The sequence below is a fragment of the Hyperoodon ampullatus genome (genome assembly GCF_949752795.1).
Source record: "Hyperoodon ampullatus genome assembly, chromosome: 11".
In the NCBI taxonomy this organism is placed as follows: domain Eukaryota; kingdom Metazoa; phylum Chordata; class Mammalia; order Artiodactyla; family Ziphiidae; genus Hyperoodon; species Hyperoodon ampullatus.
In genome coordinates this window covers 7,275,133-7,298,856 of record NC_136924.1, presented here as the reverse complement: position 1 = coordinate 7,298,856, position 23,724 = coordinate 7,275,133, and the positions used below count along the sequence as shown (strand labels likewise).

General features: G+C 38.0%; 1 protein-coding gene and 1 pseudogene across 2 annotated transcripts in view; both read left to right on the top strand.

The window, feature by feature from the left end:
• Positions 1-23,724, top strand: part of LIN7A (lin-7 homolog A, crumbs cell polarity complex component) — a gene marked incomplete at both ends in the record, with an annotated part of 121,280 nt that overhangs the window by 79,757 nt on the left and 17,799 nt on the right. The window contains 2 exons of the mRNA XM_079715154.1: positions 7,005-7,076; positions 9,373-9,582. Of these exons, the coding sequence (XP_079571280.1) occupies positions 7,005-7,076; positions 9,373-9,582 (282 nt within the window). The remainder of the gene's footprint in view (positions 1-7,004; positions 7,077-9,372; positions 9,583-23,724) is intronic.
• On the top strand, positions 4,666-5,883 carry LOC307060079 (lupus La protein homolog; annotated as a pseudogene). Its single transcript has one exon. The product of its transcript is annotated as a lupus La protein homolog (transcript).

Genomic DNA, 23,724 nt, shown 5'->3' with positions numbered 1-23,724 from the left:
ATTTGTGACAACCCAAAATGTCTCCAGACATTGCCCAGTGTTTCCTGGAGGCAGGGGCAAAATTCCCCTAGTTGAGAACTACAGTCTTTGATCAGTTCTTTCTAAAAGTGTTCATAGACTCCTAGTCCTAGAGGATTCTTCCTCAAAGATCCCAGGGTCAAATACATTGGGAGGGCCTCCCTGGTGGCGCGGTGGTTGAGAGTCCGCCTGCCGATGCAGGGGGTGCGGGTTCGTGCCCTGGTCTGGGAGGATCCCATATGCCGCGGAGCGGCTGGGCCCGTGAGCCATGGCTGCTGAGCCTGCGCGTCCGGAGCCTGTGCTCCGCAACGGGAGAGGCCACAACAGTGAGAGGCCCGCATACCACAAAAAAAAAAAAAAAAAAAAAAAAATACATTGGGAAACATTAAATAATAATGATAATAGTAATGATAATAACTAATTTTTATGCACTTACTACATCCTACAAACTGTTCTTATCTTATTGAATCTTCACAACAGACCTAGAAGTTAATTGATGCTTTAAGCACATTTTTCAAATGCAAAAATTGAGCCCCAGAGAAATGAAGTAACTGACAAAAATCATACAGTTAATAAGTGACCCAGGGTTTCCAAGCCATCTCCAGAGCCTGTGCAATTATCTGTATATAGTACTACTTCTTGCATAGCACGTTTTTAAATTCACAGTTCAAATTGGGGTGTTAAGGATAATTATTCTTAATTTGTATTTGCTTTATCTCAGGCTCTTACAAAATTAGTTTTTCTTTTGTGCTTCAGTTTTCCTCCTTATTTTTATTTTTTATTGAAGTATAATTGACATATATTAGTTTCAGATGTACAACATAGCAATTTAATATTTGTATACCTTGTGAAATAATCATTACAGTAAGTCTAGTTTAAATCCATAACCATGAATAGTTACAAATTTTTTTTCCTTGTGATGAGAACTTTTATGATTTACTCTCTTAGTAACTTTCAAATATGCAATACAGTATTATTAACTGTAGTCACCATGCTGTCCACCATATTCCCATGACTTATTTTGTAACTGAAGTTTGTACCTTTTTGCCCACTCCCAACTCCCCTCTCTGGCAACCACCAATCCGTTTTCTGTATCTATGAGCTTGGTTTTATTTGTTTGTTTGTTTTGGTTTTTTAAGATTCCACATATAAGTGAGATCATGTGGTATTTATCTTTCTCTGTCTAACTTATTTCACTTAGCATAATGCCTTCAAGACCCATCTACGTTTTTATGAGTAACAAGATTTTACTCTTTTTTTTTTTGGCTGACTAGTATACCATTGCATGTGTATACCATATCATCTTTATCTATTTATCCACTGATGTCCACTTAGGTTGTTTCCATACCTTGACTCCCCTAAATAATGCTGCAGTGAACATGGGTGTGCATATGTCTTCTCAAATTCGTGTTTTCATTTTCTTTGGATAAATACCCAGAAGTGAAATTACTGGATCATATGGTAGTTCTATTTTTAATTTTTTGAGGAACCTCCATAATGCTTTCCATAGTGGTGCACTAATTTACAATGGCACCAACAGTACATGAGGGTTTCCTTTTCTCCACATCCTCTCCAACACTTATTTCTTGTCTTTTTGGTAATAGCCATTCTGACAGGTTGAGGTGATATCTCATTATGGTTTTGATTTGCATCCCCTGATGGTTAGTGATGTTGAGCATATTTTCATGTGCCTCTTGGCCATCTGTATGTCTTCTCTGGAAAAATATTCAGATCCTCTGCCCATTTTTATATTGGATTGTTTCGTTTTTGTTTTTGCTGTTGGATGAGTTTTTCATATATTTTGGATATTAACCTCTTATCAGATATATGATTTGCAAATGTTTTCTCCCATTGAGTTGGTCGCTTTTTCATTTTGTTGATGATTTCCCTTGCTGTGTAGAAGCTTTTTAATTTGATGTAGACCCATTTGTTTATTTTTGCTTTTGTTGTCTTTGCTTTTAGAGTCAGATCCAAAAAATAATCTTTAAGATTGATATCAAGAATCTACCACATATGTTTTTTTTTGGTTTTTTTTTTTTTTGCGGTATGCGGGCCTCTCACTGTTGTGGCCTCTCCCGTTGTGGAGCACAGGCTCCGGACGCGCAGGCTCGGCGGCCATGGCTCACGGGCCAAGCCGCTCTGTGGCATGTGGGATCTTCCCAGACCGGGGCACGAACCCGTGTCCCCTGTATCGGCAGGCGGACTCTCAACCACTGCGCCACCAGGGAAGCCCTACCACTTATGTTTTCTTCTAGGAGTTTTATGGTTTCAGGTCTAACATTCAAGTGTTTAATCCATTTTGAATTAATTTTTGTGTATGGTCCAAGATAATAGTTTAGTTTAATTCTTTTGCATGTGGCTGTCCAGTTTTCTCAACACCATTTATTGGAGAGACTGTCCTTTCCCTGTTGTGTATTCTTGCTTCCTTTGTCATAAGTTAATTGACCGTACATGTATGGGTTTATTTTTGGGCTCTCCATTCTGTCCCATTGATCTATGTGTCTGTTTTTATACCAATATCATATGGTGTTGATTACTACAGCTTTGTAATATAGTTGGAAAACAAGGAGTGTGATGCCTCCAGCTTTGTTCTCCTTTTTCAAGATTGCTTTGTTTATTCAAGGTCTTTTGTGGTTCCATATAAATTTTAGGATTGTGTTCTATTTCTGTGAAATATGCCATTGGAATTTTGTTAAGAATTGCATTGAATCTGTAGATTGTTCTAGGTGACATGGTCATTTTAACAATATTAATTCTTCCAGTCCATGAGTACAGAATATCTTTTCATTTATTTGTGTCTTCTTCAATTTCTATCATCGATGTCTTATTAGTTTTCAGTGTACAGGCCTTTCACCTCCTTGGTTAAAAAAAAGTAGTTTTTGTTTTAATCAATTGATGACAACCATTCCTCCTCCCCCAATTATTTGCTACATGATTGTCCTCATAAACATCCTTGAATGCAAACAAACATGTCACTCCTCCGGAAAAGATGACCACAATGACTCCAGACAAACTCAGTTGGCCAGGAGCCAAGGAGGGAGAAATTTACTCTGCTTGGGGAAGGCAGAGAATGTTTAACAGAGAAGACAATATTTGAATTAAGCCTTTAATGATTGTGTTAAACTTAGATAAATAAGAGTCTTCCTGATGGAAGGGCATTCCAAACAGAACATACAGTATGTGCAAAAGCCTGGGCAACTAAGAGGGTATGATATGTTTGGGTAATGGTCAGGGAGGAGAAAAGGAAGTAGGAAAACAAGACTAAAGAGGAGGCTGTGCTCTGCATTATTTTCACTAGCTTGACTTTTGTAAGAATTTGACTTTGCAACCTTTACTGTAAGGGCAGCAGACAGCCAAGAGCACAGCAGCAGTATGGTCAGGTAGGTAGTTGATGTTGATAACTAAAGTCTATAGTGTTTTGGTGATAGAGAGACCCAATTAAGACACTAATGCCGTGCTTCAAGCAACAGATAATAAATAAGTTAGGATGGAGCAAACGGGTCAGATTTGAGAGAGTTTATTAACAAGAGAAACAGGCAAACAGGCTGGAGAAAATCCTCCTCTTAAATGGGCTGTAAGAGCAAGTAAGTGGCATTTATTTGTGGAAGGGCCATTTCTGTGAAACAAAATGATACACTTTCAAGGAAATAACATGGAAACATGTTTAGCAGTTATTTTGGTAACCTAAAGAATTTGCATTAACAGGTCCCAGTTCCACAAAATGCTCTTCTGGACACTTGCTCTCTTCCTGTTTAGATTTCCCACAGAAACTGAATACCCCAGTTATTTAGTGGAAACATAAGGATAAAAGGTGGATCCTGAGTAGTGCTCCTACCTTTCTACTCCAGACCACTTTGTCTTTCTCCTCCTAAATATGCTACCTGGGAAAGATGAATCAGCATTAGTGGAGATTCAACCAAATATATTTGAGAAATGTGCCAATAAAAAACGTTGGGAAATCAGTCCCAGACATTCAATGAATGGTTGTTGAATGGATGAATTAATCAAAGTTTGAATTCACCTTAATAATTTTTGACTTAAGCATATAAAATAAGATCCATAGAAAGGAAAAAATCTTCAATTAAAATTTTCCTATTTCATCTTTTACTGATGTAGCTAATGGGTCACTCCTGAAAAATACTCCAGCATAATACCAAATGGACTTTTACCCCTGTGCCTTATGCAATAGATATTTACAAATTTATTATTTAAATCTTCAAAATGAGCATATAATCAAGCATATTTAATCGTCTTATTTTGTCAAAATATCTTCTTCAAACTATCCTTTAAAAGTCATCCTCTATACTTCAGTTTATTTAAAATTGAGCAATTTATTTTACTACTGATTTCTGAACCCCATCCCTGGTAGTTTAAAGGAAAAACAGTTTTTCTGTTATGTTTCAACAATTTGTATAGTTGTGTCTAGAATCATAATTAGTAATAATATCTGCTGTCTAAGGAGTACCTGCTGTGATGGCGTTTTGAAAGTATTCTTTCAAATAAAAACAACCATACTGGCTGGGACAACCCCCATCTTCTTGAGGTGCATTGGGCAAGCAGGCGGTGCTGGGGAGGGGAGATGTTGCGGTCGCTGTTAGTGACCCTGTGGTGCGTCTCTGTGGGACTGGGAACTTAAAGATAGCCAGAATGGCAGAAAATGGTGATAATGAAAAAATGGCTGCTCTGGAGGCCAAAATCTGTCATCAAATCGAGTATTATTTTGGTGACTTAAATTTGCCACGTGACAAATTTTTAAAGGAACAGATCCACCTGGCTGAAGGCTGGGTACCTTTGGAGATAATGATAAAATTTAATAGGTTAAACCGTCTAACAACAGACTTTAATGTAATAGTAGAAGCATTGAGCAAATCAAAGGCAGAACTCATGGAAATAAGTGAAGATCAAACTAAAATTAGAAGATCTCCAAGCAAACCCCTCCCTGAAGTGACTGATGAGTATAAAAATGATGTAAAAAACAGATCTGTTTATATTAAAGACTTCCCAATTGATGCAACCCTTGATGACGTAAAAGAATGGTTGGAAGATAAAGGTCAGGTACTAAATATTCAGATGAGAAGAACATTGCACAAAGTATTTAAGGGATCAATATTTGCTGTATTTGACACCATTGAATCTGCTAAGAAGTTTGTTGAGACCCCTGGACAGAAGTACAAAGACACAGACCTGCTAATACTTTTCAAGGACGGTTACTTTGCAGAGAAAAATGAAGAAAGAAAGCAAAATAAAAGAGAAGCTAAATTACGAGCTAAACATGAGCAAGAAGAAAAACAAAAGTTAGCAGAAAATGCTGAAATGAAATCTCTAGAAGAAAAGATTGGCTGCTTGCTGAAATTCTCGGGGGACTTAGATGATCAGATGTGTAGAGAAGATTTGCATATCCTTTTCTCAAATCATGGTGAAATAAAATGGATAGACTTTGTCAGAGGAGCCAAAGAGGGAATAATTCTGTTTAAAGAAAAAGCTACGGAAGCACTGGATAAAGCAAAAGACGCAAATAATGGTAACCTACAATTAAGGAACAAAGAGGTCACCTGGGAAGTTCTAGAAGGAGATGTGGAAAAAGAAGCATTGAAAAAAATAATAGAAGATCAACAAGAATCCCTAAACAAATAGAAGTCAAAAGGTCACAGATTTAAAGGAAAAGGAAAGGGAAATAAAGCTGCCCAGATTGGGTCTGCTAAAGGAAAAGTACAGTTTCAGGGCAAGAAAACTAAATTTGATAGCGATGATGAACATGATGAAAATGGTGCATCTAGACCAGTAAAAAGAGCAAGAGAAGAAACAGACAAAGAAGAACCTTCATCAAAACAACAGAAAACAGAAAATGGTGCCAAAGACCAGTAATTTAGTAAACATTTTTTATTCATTTTAATTAGATTTTAAGCTGCTTTTGTGTTTGGAGGCTTTTAAAAAGAAAACCGGATTAGGTCCACTTCAATGTCTACCTGTAAGAAAGGAAAATTTTTTTGTTGTTTAACTTGTCTTTTGTTGTTGTTGTTGTTGTTTTTATCCAAATGCGTATGTTTTTATGTATAATTCTGTTTGTGTTCTTTCAGATTATTCAAATTTCAAAAGAAACATTCTTCCACTAAATTGCCTTTGTAATATGAGAATGTGTTAGTACAAAGTAATAAAATGTATACTGCATAAAAAAAAAAGAAACAACCATACTAAATATTCTTTACCCATCTTTCAGATGGGCAAAAAGAGCGTCAAAGTGGTAAAGTAGTTCAACCAAGACCTCATAGTTCCCCAATTGTATTATAAGGCTCAAACGTAGGTCCGTTAGTCAGCAAAACCTGTATGCTTTCTATGACATCATTCTGGGTCCAGATTTTACCCCCCATTTTTTTTCTATTTCCTCTAAATGTTAACATGAACCCATAGTTGATATGTTGTTCTGTATTACTAATTCCAAGAATCTCTTACTTTACTAGTCTTTGCTCCTGAATCTCTATAGTTATGAATTATGAATGTGTATCAGTAACACATTCCAACTTGCATACCTTCCAACATGCAAGGAAAAGATATTGTAATCCCAGCTCTGTGGAATATTAACTTAGAAAGCTATTTTTAAAGTGTTACCTAGATTCAGGAAATAACTATATACATGATTTTTATTACACATTTGAGAGATAGAACTATAAATAATGGTAAAAAATTTTACCAACAACGATTTTTATAAAACCAAATATAAAAGTTTTGTCACTTGATAAACATGGATAGCCAAATTAAAAAGTGAATAAAAGGGATTGCCTTCTCTTCTCTGCCCTAACCACCACCTGCCCCCCCCAAAAAAATAGGAGGGATTTTTGGTCCAAGTCATCAGGATAATTGATTCAAACCTATTTCACTTTGTGATAGGAAACTTCTGTCTTACAATGAAAACTTATTGTCCTATCTGCAATGAAAGAATTGATATTCTTAATGTTCTTACACATTCTTTTTTTATGTGAACATTTTAGGTGTATCAATATATGCATGAAACGATAACTGTTAATGGCTGTCCCGAATTCCGTGCCAGGGCCACAGCAAAGGTAAGACTTGAGTAACTTTAAAAATATACTTAACCCCAGTGATCTAGTAATTGATTGTGCGCGTGTGTGTTTCAGGTATTCTCGTGTGTACACTGTAAGAGAATTTAGACATCAGTGGCAGCCCAGAGTCTAGAACCAGTACTACTTCCCAGGTAAAAATCCTAATGGAAAATTGAACGTTTCTGCTGCTTCTGTAGCTTAAGAAAGGAGAATGATTTCATTAAACTCACTGAATGTTCATTTGGCACAAGCAAATCTGCTGGTTCATTGTATGAAATACTTCTTGGTTTTCTGACACATTCCTCTGATCCAAAAGAACCTGTTCCCTATTCAACGCATGAAGATTTGTACAAGTCTAAAAGTTTGACTCAAGCTAGACATGACGAGAACTCACCTGATACCCACTGATGCAGGATTCTTCCATGTACTCAGCAGAGTAGCTGAATGAATATGATGTTGACCTAAAGGAAGGTCTGTTACCTGTTTTGGTAGTGACCACATTTGCTCTTGAAAAACTCAAATCCAGAGATTGCAGAGACCTTCCGAATGAAAATGTTACAGCAGTAGGATCATGAAATTATCTGGAAAACAGACCATAGGAAATAATAGTTTTAAACTAAAATCACTAATGCAGTTCTTACTTTACAAGTACAGAAATGTTATAATAGATACACATTTGCTTTTTAAAAGCTTTTCTGTTTCTAATATGTGTAAGAAATAAGAACTGCTGAAAATAATCAGAATCTTCCATCTAATTCTTTTGTGTTACATCACCTCTTGTTTTGTTCTCTCCTGATTTTTCAGTTTTCATTCTGTAACTGAACACTATAGATTTGTGATTTTTTTTTTGTTTTTTGATTTTTTTAACCCAGGCAAAAAGAGGGTATTATTATCCTTACATCATGCTTTGCTTGTACTGAAGTGGAACACACACAGAAAAATGATCCCTACATGGTTTAATTAAGGGGAAAGTGAATTATGTAGTGTTTTACCATTCTCATTTCTTATTCATGTAGAACAGCAGGATAGCAGCATAATGTTGCAATAGCACAATATTTTCTGGTTGTTTCTGGGCTGTCTGCATTGCATCCATGTCAGCCATTAAAATCTATGCATGACAGCAAGGTTTGCATGAGCAAATGCATGTAGCTAAAAACAAGCCATTATTTCCATATCATTCACTATCTTTCACTAAATGCAGACAGTAGCATAATGCTAAATTGATGTGATAATGCTGTGTGTGGAAAAGAATGTACAGTCGTTGGGAATCAATATTTTCACAGTGTTGAGTAAATCACTTTATAGTAGGTATCTAACCAACTGTGGTTAAGACAGTTTACCAGAGGTGGAAAATAAGAAGCAGGCAGAAGAATCTTTTCTTGATAGAAACTATTTAAATCTTCTCCATGGAGGGGAGGGGGGTGAAAACTAATGGTAAGTTGTTTCCTTCACCTTATTTTTAAAATTAATATATATGAATTTTAAAATAAAGTTATATCCATATTAAATGATATTTTGTACATCTAGGTATAAAACCACGGACTGCTTATTTTGCCTACGTTACAGCAGTAGTTGAAATAGTAATGTAAAATATAGGGGAAAAAAACCTGTGCCAGATAAGAGGACCTCTCATAATAATATGGAATATTGATATGAAATAATTATAATCTGTTTGAATCTATTATTTTCTTTTAGCTTTTTTTTCTTTTAGGCATTTTCAATTAAAAAAGAAAAAGAAACTAAATTTTCTAAGCCAGTGGTTTGGCAATAGCAAAATTCTAGATGTATTCACCAGTATATATACATATAAGTGCTCCTCAATGTATCGAATACATTTATGTGCAAACACCAAGTTAGACCGTGTGTCATACAAAGAAGTGGAAGCCACAATCTCAGCCATTCGGGTGCCCATGGTCAACATATATACAATATATACAGTAATTATAGTTTATGTACCACATGTAGGTATTATATGTACCAAAGCTATTTGGAGTCCAAGAATAGGAAGATTTGCATCTAACCAAGGTTAGTGGGAAAGATTTTTATGAGGAAGGGAAATTTTTATCATAATGGGTAAGGTCTAGAAAGGTGGAAATATCAATAGTTGGGCTGAGCTTTACCAAAGAAAGGAATTATAAAGGACATCTAAATGAAGAAAGCCCCCTCCCTTTCGTGTTCTTTCTTTCACAGGAGAATGCTATAAAATAGGAGGAGTTGCCTGATCTACACACTGCAAGTCATGTGATGAGCCTTATTTCCCTCGTTTTTATCACCAAATGACCATCTTTTCTTTCAGGCAACAGTTGCAGCTTTTGCAGCTAGTGAAGGCCACTCCCACCCTCGGGTAGTCGAGCTGCCAAAAACGGATGAAGGCCTTGGTTTTAATGTGATGGGAGGAAAGGAGCAAAATTCCCCCATTTATATCTCTCGCATCATTCCTGGAGGGGTGGCCGAAAGACACGGAGGCCTCAAGCGAGGAGACCAGCTACTATCAGTGAATGGAGTGGTATGTTCATAACATAATCAGAGGTTTTTCTCTCTAAGCACATTCTTGTTTTTCCCCTGCTGTTACTAAAGTCAATGTCGAAATCCTAGAACAAATCTTAATTTTGTGTCCGAACAGCTTCCTCAGCATTGATGGATATTAAGCCTACAAAAGCAGTAATTTTATAGTTTTGATGTCTCATTTTGTCTTATTCAGGGATGATAAGTAGGACCTAGTGGGAAAATCATCCCAAGATATTATCCCAACTAGTAGAATTTCCCCCATATAATACTATAATTGAATTAATATTTAAAAGAACATAATTTCAAGTCACTTTTATTCAGTTATTATAAGCAAATATACACATTTAAAAAATAAAGCTAAAACTTCTCACTCTATATATTTTTCATTTTCATTAAAGAGGAAGAATAATTTTAATATGTGTAATAATAACACACATGGAAAAGGCTAATGCACAGGTAATTCTGTAAGCCGGGTATACAGCTATAGTATAACAAAAATATATCAGCCTCTTTCCTGGAAAAGTTTGATTATATTATCTATTCATCATATTTATTTTACTTTTCACATGAAGTTAAAACTAAGAACATACATTTTTTTCATAACCTCATATTCTTTCGATGCCATTACCTCCACATGTAATAACGAGTTGTTAATGAAATGGCTTCATGTGAAATGAATAATTTTTCCCCATAACTTCTACTTAAATCAAAAATAATTAACCTAAAAGCATAAATTTCAGAAGTATAGATAGGAACATATCAAAGCTTACTTTTCTGTTCACCTAGGATCTGTCTTCCAAGAACTTAAGATTTTAAAAAATAAATTAGATTTGGGTTATTTGTGGCCATATTGATTTCTGCTAAGGACATAATATCCAAAATAAATGAATTTGGAATGTGATATTTTGTTGGTAACTATGGAGTAAATTCTTCTATTTATATATTGCATTTTTTTAGCCTGATTAGTAGTTTTATAGGACCCAAAATCATTCATTCAACTCCACTGATCTCTGATGTACATCAAAATCATCAGTCCATGAATATTTTATTTCCCTTAAGCATTCCAATTCTAAAATTACCATTTCATTTACTTTTTTCTATGCAACAATGCTTTGAGATGAGCTTTTTATTGACCTTTAGATAACTATGACTTTTCAAAGCATGTTTCAACTGACAATTTCATAGTCAAGCTTTCTAGGAGGGGGCTCTAGAGCTAGGTCATGCAGTTAGGTCACAGAGTAATCTGTGCCTCAGTGTATGAAATTACAATTTCTCTGAATATATTGGGTAGATCAAAAGAGAGTATAGATTTTAAAACGTGAGAAGTACAAAAAAAGAACCAAAACTATATTAATAGTAAGTGTATATATATATATATATATAAAGGAACAGTAAATATATATCAAATCAATTTAATATGAGTTGACTTTAAGCTATCTGTCAAAAGGGCTAAAGAGCCTTTGTTTAACCCATACATTTGCAGGGAACCCAGCTGCTGCCATTTCATAACCACTCATCCATTCCTTGCAATGACCATGTGACTTTATCTGGGAGTCTCCGGGAGGAATTGGAGCAGTGGAATCAGACACATCAGGCTCTACCACTCAATATCCATATTTTTATGGATTAATATCCCCTAAACCTGAATTTTCTAATCTGAGTAAGGGGAGCAGTGACTAATTTGAAGGGCTCTGATGAAAATTAAAATGAGGCAAAATGTCTGTTGAGAGCTATCCTGTGATAATTTGGTTATACACACCTTTGATAGGTAAGTGTGGTTACTGCAGAATGTTGAAAAGGGTTAGCAGTCCCCCTATGATATTGCCATCACCAGTTATAAGTTCTAAAGCAAATTCTGCTACACATATAGGCATATTTTAGCAAACATTTACTAGCAAATAGGCATTAATAGACTCATACAACCTCTTCCGTAAGTTTGATGACATCCTAGTTCTCTGCCCATTCAGATGTTCCAATCATCACCTTGAAAAAAAGGTTTACTTGAGGCAGATGAAACAACGTTCCAGAGCCAGGATTTTGTTATCTTTATATTCAGCATCAAACAACCAGAAATTCTACTAGACTGACAGTTGGAAATAAGAAGCTTTAGTGTTCAACTTAGGCCACTGATCCTTTGGTACAGGCTGTGGACCTCCTTAAGAGTTTTGTAACCTGGTCATGCAAAGGTGGGGGACGTCTCCAAAATCTTTAGTATTCCACTTATATTTAAAACTTTTAATTTTGTCGATTAAGTTCCATTTATAATGCTAGTTAATAAGTCACTAATTGTGCCAGTGGGAATCCATTTCTGACATACGTTGCTAATAAAACAAAGCATCAAGTTGGGTATAACAAATGCTTTTGTAGAGACCAACCTCTAGAATGTTGCCTTGGTAACACTCTATAATGTTTGCTGACCACCTAGACTGCTTTAAGCTTCTAAGTTTGGAGTTTAAAACTTTGTACATCTATATAATCAAACTATACACTATAAACTACCTATTTTAAAGTACTTAAAAGTAAGTTATATACATTTTAACAGTACTAATATTTATCAGATATTCATCAAAAGGTAGTTTTCCTTCTGTAAATGAGAAATTTCATGACCCAGTGGGTTTCCAATAGTCACACAAAGTAGTTAATCCAAGGCAACAACCCTGGGCTCCTAACACTGAATCCACAAGTCTTTTCAGGATAAATAATTCCAGGCAGATAGCAGTATTTAATGAAAAAAAAAATTCTGTAATGGAAGGGCCAAAAAGAGAAAATGTTAGCAAATGATCAAATTTACACTTTAAAGTACCATTTGAGGAAATTAATAGGGAAGATTTTCAGAACATGCCATTCTAAACTGAGAACAAATTTTGGAAGGAAGTGATTTGAAGGACTGAAGCAAACCTTACTACGTCAGTACAAGTACTCGGGGGAAATTGCCTAGTGTCCTACTTGAAAAGTAAAGAAATTGTTGCATGGACCTTTAAACATCGGAAAAGACACATGAAAAGATGTCTTAATTATGCATGTTTGTTTTTATGCCCTACCTGCTTTTAGAAAGGGTATGTCATGATATCTGATAAAGAGTAAAATACGTTAATACAGAATCATTAACATGGCATGTTAGGTAATGACGTGGGATAGAAAGGAAGAAAATCAATAAACAGAAATAAAGAAAAGATACCGCAGTAGAGCAAGTACTTTTTTTTCTCTTAGCGTCTTAGAAATCAAAACAGAAGGGAACTTATACCAGCTCAGCTATCATTGGTAGGGATTTTCTTCTATCCCTGAGTTCCAGGAGAAATTTCCCGTGGGATTTTTACAAATGTGACATTGAATCACCTAATACAATTTTATAGAAAATGCTGAGGCTTTTTGCGCATGGCTACTTCTTAGGTCAACCCTCAGTAAAAACTTAGAGCTGAGTGCTCAATTAAAATTTAACGGTAACAGGAGGTCACAATGTTACAGTTAGAATTTATAGCTTTCTAATGATCTCCTTTTCACCCTTTTATACCGAAGTGTTTCATCAGCAATTTTGAAAAGGACCTAAAGGACTGTATGTAAAGGTTACAGCCAACATGCAGCCAGCAGGGACAGTAAATACGTTTAGTGATTGAGTCTGGATACAAAAATTATCGATAGAATGCTACAATAGGCCTAATTTAATAAGAATCTACATGAAGTCCTGCTCATTTGCCCAGAAAACTAGCTACCTATGTGCAGCATCAGCAAGGAATGGCTAAATAAAAAAACCTGAAAAAAAAAAAAAAAAAAGCCCGGGGGATTTCAATTGATTTCAAGAGAAAAATGAAGCAAGTTGAGGGGAAAAAAAGAAAAGCACAAAAATATGTTACTGTAATCATAGGGGCCATTAATACAAATATCATGTACAGACAGAGGAGGAGACTGGTCCAGCTCTGAATATGCTGTTCAGCTCACACCCCACTGTACTTTGATCGTGGTTCCATCCTTGCAAAGGACAATAAGCTCATCCAGAGTCAAGCAGTCTTGTGTGGGAAGAAGGACTTGCCTTGTTTAGGGCAGAGGAGAGACTCAGGGGAAAGGTGGCTGCCTTCACTTGTCCTCCATTGTGGGAGGCAGCAGATGGCAGAACCAAGACCAGTAGCTAAAAGCCACAGGGAAGGCAGATTACAGCTTATTACAAGAAAGGACCTTTAAACACATAGGGAAAGACTGAATCGTAAGTCAGTATGTGCCCATCAGTTGAAGTTTGAATCAGACATTAGAAGACTAACCAGCAAGAGGATTTCAAAATATGTGTACAATGTAGAGGGCTGGAACAGTTGGTCCCAAGGTCCCTTCTAACTGTGTGACTGTGCTTTCAGATGGGATTTTGCTGAGACTCCTAAATACCCCTACACACACACACAAACACACACACACACACACACACACACACACACCCTCCTTATACAGGTGAGTAGGCTCTGCCTACTCTCTGTGTACCCTACTAATGAGACATTTTTTCTTGAACAGAGCATTAGACATATACTACAATATAATGCTTTTTATTTATCTAGCATTTTACAGTTTATGAACAGTATTTACCTAAAATTCTCCCATTTGTTCCTCAAAAGTCTCATGAAATGGGTAGGGTCAGAGTTTGTTCTCTCTCTCTCTCTCTCTCTCACACACACACACACACACACACACAGAAATGGATACACACACATGTGCACACACAGGCCCACACCAAATACACACACAAGAAGTGAATTTCAGCTTTATTGTGATCATAACTGATGCTTACCAAATGTAATAACTGGTTACTTAAAAAGTAAATCCCAATGAAATCTGAATAAGTTCCATGGATTGAGCCTATGTCAATGCCCTGGTTTTAATATTATACAGTTGTTTTAAAAGATGTTCATATTTAGGGAAGCTGGGTAAAGGGTGCACAGGACCTCCCTGTACATTTCTTTTTAACTTCCTGTGACTCAATCATTATTTCCTAATAATTTTTTAAAAGGGAGAAAGTCCCCAAGAATCAACCTGAAATATGATATCCTCCTGGTGCTGATGGGAGAGAGGACAGGTGGAGACAGGAAGGCACGGGCCAGAAAGATAAAATAAAAGCGTAAGAACTTTAAAATAAGTCACAGTCAGAAGAGACCTTCATTAGCTCCTGAAATCCAGGCATTGTTTCAGAGCATCATTGGTAGGGAAATTTCAGTTAAACGTGCCCAGCTCTGCAGTTAATCCTAAATAAAGCTGTCGATACAGTGTATGAACAGTGCTAATTGATTTTTAAGCATAACAGGTGGATGAGTAAAACTTGAGGGATGGAACAGCATAAATTGTTTTCCTGGAATCTGGCTTTTCTCCCATTTTATAAATACCTAGGCCAAGTTAAGGGTGAGTCCTCACAGCCCAAATTATTTATGCAGAAAGGCTCTCAGGTGTGGAATGTGGATGAAACATAAATTAGAACTGTCTAGATCTGAGCTCTGTGAACCTACAGCATCCCAGATGGGAAACCTGTATTAAATCTTACTTATCTATTATCTGAACAAAGAGAAAATATACGTAAGAAGATATTTTTAATTACTATGGAATACACTATAAGATTTCTATGGAAATTTAAGCTCTACATTAAAAACACATGCCCCATTGGCAGCAGTAATTTTTGTTCATTGCCTTCAGTCTTAGAACAGCACCCATCGACACAGTCAAAGCTCCATATATATTTGTTTAACTCCAGGCACCACTGTAAGCACTTTACATATTGAATTTATTATTTCCTCATAATGATCTTTTGTGGTAGGTGCTCTTATTGTCACTCTTATTTTACAAATGAGGAAACTGAGGAAGAGCGAGATCAAATGACTTGCCCAAGGTTGTACAGCTACTGAATGACAGAGGTGGAGAGTCTAACCTGGGCAGTCTGGCCTTATTCATCCTAATTTAAGGGTAAATAAATATCTTAGCCCTTAAAAGATAAGTATTTTCCTGTATGGTATAGAAATGATCAAGTGTTGTTTTTGTTTTTAACTTTTATGGGTTTGCATACACATTTTTGGTTGGGAGAGGATCTGTTTTTCTGTTTCTCATAAAGGGCTTTGACCTTTAAAAAGTTAAGAACCATTCCTAAAAAGCAGTAGCATTTTGGAAAAGGAGGCATTTACTTGAGTTCAAACGGCTCAGAATCCTGAGGGGGTGCAGAGAGTTTGGTATGAATGTGTTTGATGGTTCCATCCCTGCCTAACCCATCACTTCACCTTGTGTCAGGCACAGAAAGCACAGGGCCAGAGTGTGGCCTGAACAGCCAGTGACAGCCCTGATCCACACCCACTCTAGGGGGGTCCACGTGGCTGTTAGAGGGAAGCCGTACAGGCATAAAGAGGGGGAAGGCAAAGCAGAACCTCAGCCTTTGGGTCCCTGTAGAGGCCTGGCATGAGCATCCCTAAGTTCTAGGCTAGGAGGCCTCAAGTAAAGCTGTTCTCAAATTCTCTTTGCCAAGGAATTGTTACCAGATTCTTTACCTTGCTGGGCAGCTGAGTGCGAGATTGTTTGGGTTATAATTAAATAGGAGTGCAAGCTGGAATTTCAGTTAAGTGCTGGAAATTTTTGTTCCCTGAATAATTTCATGGGACACTCCACTCACAGTTGTGAAGGCTCCAAGACAAGTACGATTATGTTGCCTTAACCCAGTCACTTTAGGAATGGCACAAACAAGGCAACATAATCCGGTATATTTTGCAGCATTGAACAGGTATTGTTCTAGTTCCCTTCATTCTGAGTTGGCTCATGATAGATCTTCTCACTTAAAAAGCAGAATAGAAGAATATTGTGCTATCCCAACTGAGCAGGTAACAATAGCTCACAGGCCAGAACTACATTCCTGCCCTGCGGTTTCAGCCTACAGGAATGGGCGCCAGGTACATTAGCTCTCAGACGTTAATAGACCAACTTGAGCTTTGAGCATATCCTGAGGCTGTGCTGATGAAATTGACCGAAAATGTATCAATGCCAGAATACACTCACACTTAGCAAGTATCAAAGTACAAGTCTCTATATGCTGGAAAGCATTCCCACCCATGGGGTCAGACAGACCTAAATCTCTATTTAGATTGCTAATAATGGGTATTTGACTATTCAGTTCTCTTCCGGTACAGTCTTTTTTGTAGTTATTTTTACCATTTGTTGTTTGTGTTTTTCTCATTTTGTGCTATTTTAGCAATATTTTTCATTCATTCAACAATTATTTGTAGAGCACTTATTATGTGACAGCTGCTAAGCAGAGACCTGGGTATAAATGTGAACAAAAGAGAAAGGGTTATAACCTTCATGGAACTTTCTGTCTGGTAAAGAGTAGAAAAATAGTGATGATGATAATAATAAACATACAGGCATACCTTGTTCATTGTGCTTTGCAGATAATTGAGTTTTTTACAAACTGAAGGTTTGTGGCAACCTTGCATTGTAAGATGATGGTTAGCATTTTTTAGCAGTATTTTAAAATTAAGGTATACATATTTTTTAGACATAATTCTATTGTACACTTCATAGATTACAGAGTAGTGTAAACATAATTTTATATACACTAAGAAACCAAAAAGTACGTGTGACTCACTTTATTGTGATATCTGGTTCATTGTGGTGGTCTGGAACCAAACCCTCAGTATCTCCAAGATATGCCTGTATACATATCCATGTATATGTAACTGGTGGTATAGCCATCACTTATCCCAGCATAAAGGAAATTCCCCCAGAGATTCAGTTCAGTTCCACACTGGTCAGAGTAATGAGATTTTTACTCCATGTGTGTATTAGTTTCTGTGGCTGTTGTAACAAATTACCGCGAACCTGACGCCTTAAACAATAGACGTTTATCCTCCCACATTTCTGGAGGCCAGAAGTCAGAAATCAGTTTGAATGACCCCAAACCAGGGTGTTAGCAGGGCTGGACTCCCTCCAGAGGCTCTAGGGGAGAATTTGTTTCTTGCTTCTTGCAGCTTCTGTGTTGAATCTCCCTCTACTTCTTTCTTACAAGGACACTTCTGATTGCATTTAGGGCATTTAGATAAATCAAGGTAATCTCATCTCAAAATTCTTAAGTTGATCATATCAGCAAGGACCCCTTTTCCATACAAGGCGACATTTACAGTTTCCAGTGAATAAGACCTGATGTCTTTGAAAACCATTATTCTAAATTCAGAGGGCTTACAAGTTTCCAGGGCTGTGGAAAGGGATCGCTTGTCCACAGACCATGAGCACACTGGTTTTCCACTCTCAGGACAGTATGTGCTGAGTATTTTCCACCTACTCTTGGTTCTGACAATGCAACTTTCTTTTTCCCCTCCCACTTGGAATACTTTTCTCCTTTTACTTCCGCCTGTAATAATCAGTGAAGCTTTTCATCCTTCTCTTCCTCCTGCCCCCCGCCCCCCGGCCCCAATCTCTAGTCTTTGGATAACGGGGGGGAAAAAATGCATTTCTGCCTTACTGTCAAAGTCAAAGTCTTTCAGCTATTTCTGAGTTCTTTATTTGCTCTGTAGATGTAAGCTGAAGGAAGCAAAGGGGGAGGGGAAGTACACAAAAAACACAAATTTATATCAATACTTCAGAATATAACACTGCCTCATAATGAAGTACTATAACAAGTGTTAAAGGGGAAAAAGGAGACGAAAACAAGGTGCCGTATGAAAGAATAAGAGGAGCTCCTTTTAACAGTGTTAGGGGTAGCCTCTTTGAGGGGTGACATTTAAGCTGAGACTAAGGGCAAGGATGAGTCAGTCATCATCAGAAGAAAGAGCTTGTGTGAAGGTATCCAGGCAAGAAAGTCCATGACTTGTAGTGTAGGATTGTTACCTACCAGGGTTCTTGGCCTTCCTTAATCAATAGAAATTGATAAGAAACCAGACAAGAAATTCAGGCAAGGCTTTACTGGGGCCCCTGCTACAGCAGGGAGGAGCGAAAGTAAGTAACAGGTTCCCTTGCTCGCTCCCCAAGGAGGGGCGAGCTCATTCCTATATGGGGTGAGAGTAGGGGTGTGTCCAGGGGTCTGGCCCGAGGGATGGCTTAGGTGCTTTGCCCACCCCTTTGGTGGTGTTGAGTGCAGGGGGCATGTGCAGTACCCTGCTTTTGCTCCCAACATCTTGTTTTTGCTCCTGGCTCTTCAGAAATAGCAGTGGGATTTGGTCCTTTTGTATCTTGTTGTCCATAATTTGCCCCAACTGTGCATGCACGCAGTTATTTTTGGTCCCTTATAGTTTCTTTGTATTCTGTTGCTGGAGGAGATGTTTGTCCAGGTGCAAGCCCTGCAGCAAAGGGTCCCAGTCTCAGGTCCCAGCATGTCTCAGGATTGGCTGAGAGACTGGGTCATGGAGAGTTGGATAAGATGAGCTGAAGAGTGGTGGGAGCCAGATAGGGCAGATTCCTATAGGTGCTACCAAAAAGGTTATATTTTATTCTAAGTGCAATGGGAATCTCGATGTTGTCCATCAATTCTGAAATCTGGTGTCATGCTAAGAATTTCTGATACCTACTATGGCTAGTCACTAAAAACTGAAGTGTCTTATACTTTTTCTGTTTTAGTGTAGTATTATTATTTTTTCTGTATTGAAATTTTCTTACTAAACCCTTAAACCACTTGAATAAGATCTGGCATCTGATAACTTTAGAAGTAAGTAGTTTTCTGTCTTTATCGCTACTTTTAATGGAAATTAGAAAACTTTTACTTTATTGTCAATTGATATTTTCAACATTTCAAATAAGTCATTACATTTCAAGTTCTTATAGTTTCTGAGGAGTTTAAGGATAGTCTAACCATAATATGACCATTTACAATTTGGGGACTCTATTTCATCATCTGTAAAACAGAGATAATAATATCTTTCTCACATGGCTGATCTGAAGATTAAAATAAGAGAAAGTGTGTGAAAGTATCTGCCACTATGGCAGATATCTTTTGAAAACCCAATAGCTGGGACTTCCCTGGTGGTGCAGTAGTTAAGAATCCACCTGCCAGTGCAGGGAACACGGGTTCGAGCCCTGGTCCGGGAAGATCCCACATGCCGCAAGGGAACTAAGCCCGTGTGCCACAACTATTGAGCCTGTGCTCTAGAGCCCACAGGCCACAACTACTGAGCCCATGTGCCACAACTACTGAAGCCCATGTGCCTAGAGCCCATGCTCCGCAGCAAGAGAAGCCACTGCAATGAGAAGCCCGTGCACAGCAACAAAGAGTAGCCCCCGCTCGCCACAATTAGAGAAAGCCCGTGCGCAGCAACGAAAACCCAAGACAGCCAAAAATTATAAATAAATAAATAAATAAAATAATTTAAAAAACCCCAATAGCTGCTAACTATTAATTGTTATTAACTGTTAATATAAATTTCTTTAAGGCAGGTAATAGTCTCCTTCCTATCTTACAGTTTTCTTGCATGTAGATATAAACTTTCATCTCAGACTAAGTCATTTCCTCTGCTCTGTTTATTTTCAAGAGACAATAAAAGTCTCTCATTAAATATTCTAATTTCAGAGGCAGTTAGCTCCCACTCATATCCTGTTGATTATTGGCAAGTCATTGGATTTTTGGGTGTCCTTACATCTGTAAAACTGATGTAATGACAGCGTCTTATCTACCTTTCCTAATGAAGGTAAAAGAGAGAATTGATAAATATAGCACTGGCAAAAATATGACTTTATCTTTCCACAAAAATATAGCATTATTGCTGTATATTATTATTAAACAGCCTTTTCATCAAACGCCCAGATGGATGTCTTCATAGTTCTTGTGGCAGCAAAGTCTTAATTTACAAAAGCAGAAAATGTAAACAGAGTAAGGATCCTTCTATTGGCTGAGAAGTAAGCGATTCACCTTGAAGGAATACAGTGCTTGCCTTCAAGTTCTGTGCTAGGTCACATTCTGGCATCATTTATGCTTTATGAAACTCATCAAACCCAATTACCAGTTACTGTTTTAACCATTATTGGAGAAACCAATTTCTGTTGCCTAAAAGCTATGCTTTATGATTCGATTTAAGCCCAACTTGCTTGAGAAGGACCATTCTTCTAACTTACTAAATGTTGGCCTGGAGACTACTGGTACCAGCCTAAAGCAAATTCGGAATGTTGTTAATATAACCACAGCTCCATAGGTGTACCCAATGAAATGCAAACCAAGTTAAGTCTCAGAGTTTGTACAGTTTTATAGAATGGATTTTGATCTTGTTCCTGATTATACACTCAAAGAAAGAAGACACTGATACAGATGGGAATCAAATAACACTTCATGAGCTACATGTGATTACTGGGAGGTTCATGTAACATGCCCAAACTTTTTTTTTGTGTGTGTGTGTGGTACGCGGGCCTCTCACTGTTGTGGCCTCTCCCGTTGCGGAGCACAGGCTCCGGACGCTCAGGCTCAGCGGCCATGGCTCACGGGCCCAGCTGCTCCGCGGCATGTGGGATCTTCCTGGACCGGGGCACGAACCCGTGTCCCCTGCATTGGCAGGCGGACTCTCAACCACTGCGCCACCAGGGAAGCCCTAATATGCCCAAACTTTAACTCAAATGTTAGTTGCTGAGCCTCAGCTATGGGAAATTCAGTGAGAGAGTCTTAGAAGCTGTGGTGCCAGAGCCACAGTTTCTAAGTTCCGCCATGGGGTGTGGACAGTTTTAATGAAGTTGCAAAGTGTCTCATATTGAACCATAAGCCTTCCCTCCTTGGTTTGCTCTGTCTTCTCATAGATACAGAATCATTCGTTGGTAACTTTTTTACTGCTGACTTTACTCTGAAATGTAAGTTACATTGTAGCCCTTCAGTGGCACCTAAACACTTCTCAGAAGTCATGTTTTTATTCATAGGTGTGCCTGTTATCACCAACAACTATGCAAGTATGGCGTAGCTTAAGACTTAGGAAGGTAACTTTGCATATGAAGCAAGGCACTGAGACTTTACATCCTGGAGTTAAAGTCTGAATATGTTGCAATTATGTTTTTGACTGAGCATGAATTTAAGTCTCTGCAAGGCTGGTATGCAGAAGAGTTGATCTCCTAAAATCAGCCTGAGCCTAGCTTATCACCCAGCACCTGCATCTCAACTCAGCTTTTTCGTTCTGAACTCATCACCACATATGCAGTAGTCAGTACATATTCAGAAATATAGTAAAATGTGACATTAGAAAACTTGAGGATTCTAGACAGTCACTGAGCTTCTACTTCTGAAAGCCAAGGGAGCATGATGCTGTAATAGGTTTGGTTTTGTAAAAGTAGATTTGGCTCCCCTTAGCGTAGGAGTGATAAATTTGACTACAGTGGGGACCAAGAGGAGATTATATAAATGAATGGAGAGACGACCAAGTGGGAACTGTGGCAATCTAGAGAGGAAATGTCCCAACACAGTTCCAGCCAGTTATTGCCATTGGATAATGCGGACAGTGTTGGCGGACAGTTCAGAATTTTTAAAAACAAAAAACACCTTCTGGCTTTGTAGAGGAGATGATATATAAGTAGAATTTTAAAAGGATAAATAGTAGTTATCTATAGAAATGTCGGTTGATGGAGGGTTACTCCAGGCAGAAGAGACAACATAATGCACAAACGTAAGAAACAGCATGATGTCTGTAGCGAAAGAGTAAGGCGAAGTGTGGTGGGCTTGGGTGTGGAGGGGTGGGCAGGGGCCATGTCGTAGTGTGCCCCATAAACCATGCTAAGTAGTCTGGACTTAGCATTTGAAGGTGGTAGGAAATGGCCAACATAACATGTTTTTTTTTTTTTGCATTTAGATAAGTTGGTCTGGCCACTGCCAGCATGTGGGAGTGGGAGTATGTGAAGGAGTGGAGAAAAAACTGGACGTGGGGAGATCAACTAGGAAACTCCTAGGAGTTTTGGAGAGACATGATGAACGTCTTGCAAGAAAAGAATTAGGATGGAGAGAAAAGGAAGAGATTTCAAAACTATTTTGGAGGTAATGGTACTATAAGCAAGACCTGGTGGTTGACTAGATGTGAGAGGTAAAGGAGAGGGAATTACCCAGGAAGTCCTAAGTTTCTGGCATGGTTCCTGCCTCTTGTGGATACAGGAGAAAAGGTGTTTCAGGCTGAGCTCTCAGGAGGACTTGGTGACCTCAGGTCAGAGGCGGGAGCCCGGAGGCATCGTGGACGAATGTAAAGAAAACTGCATTTCGGGGCCTAAGAGTACAGTTCCACTTGGTGATGGTCCAAAACGTGTTCCAGTGACTTGGCAATTAAAAAAAAAAAAAGTGTTTCAGGCAAGAAAGTGAGGTGCCCATTACTCAGCAAATTGTGGTTGTCTGCAGGTCATCCATGTGAAAGTATACAAAATAGAACGATTTCATCTGGTTTTGGAGAGGGTGTAGGTTTTAGGCCGCGGGTAATTTTAAATGAATTAACTGAGTTCTAGCAAACTGGCAGCATTTTAAAGTAGAAGACTTTATTTTTTTAAAAAATTCTGCTTAGTAAACTTTTCACGAAATTAATTTGTCTTAATCAGAGTTTCTCAACCTTAGAACAGTTGGTATTTTAAACTGGATAAGGCTTTGTTGGAGAGGCTGTTCTGTCTATTGTAGGATGTTTGGCCGCATTCCTGGCCAGTCACACTCCCCCACTCCAGTGGTGACCAACAAAAGTGTCTCCAGACATTGCCAGCTCTCCCCTGACGGGTGAAATCATGCCTGGTTGAGAATCATTTTCTTAAACTAAACTGGTCCAATTTCAAGGAGACTGATACAAACCAAATATTAGGTGCACCATTAAAATCTAAATTGCATACGTTATACCCTGTATGGTGTATGTGAATAGAATGGACTTCATAGCATGCACGGAATTTCACAAATGAGGCCAATTCTTGAGAAGAGACTTTATCTAAGGCTTGTCTCTGAATTGAGGATCTGTGAGGAGAAGCCCTGCAGTTGACCCTAATTACCTTCTATGACAAAGGCAAGGAGATTGACCGCTCACCATTATTGAACCTGTCTCTACAGGCAAACAGTATTTTAAGAATACCACTTTGAAGGCTTCAATCCGACTGCCAAAAAAAGAATTATTAACCACGTGCCATGTGCTTGGCACTGGGAAAGGGACAGTTTAAACAAATCATAGCTTATACCCTAAAGGAGCTCACTTCTATCTAATTCTCCTAGCAACATCAAGTTAAG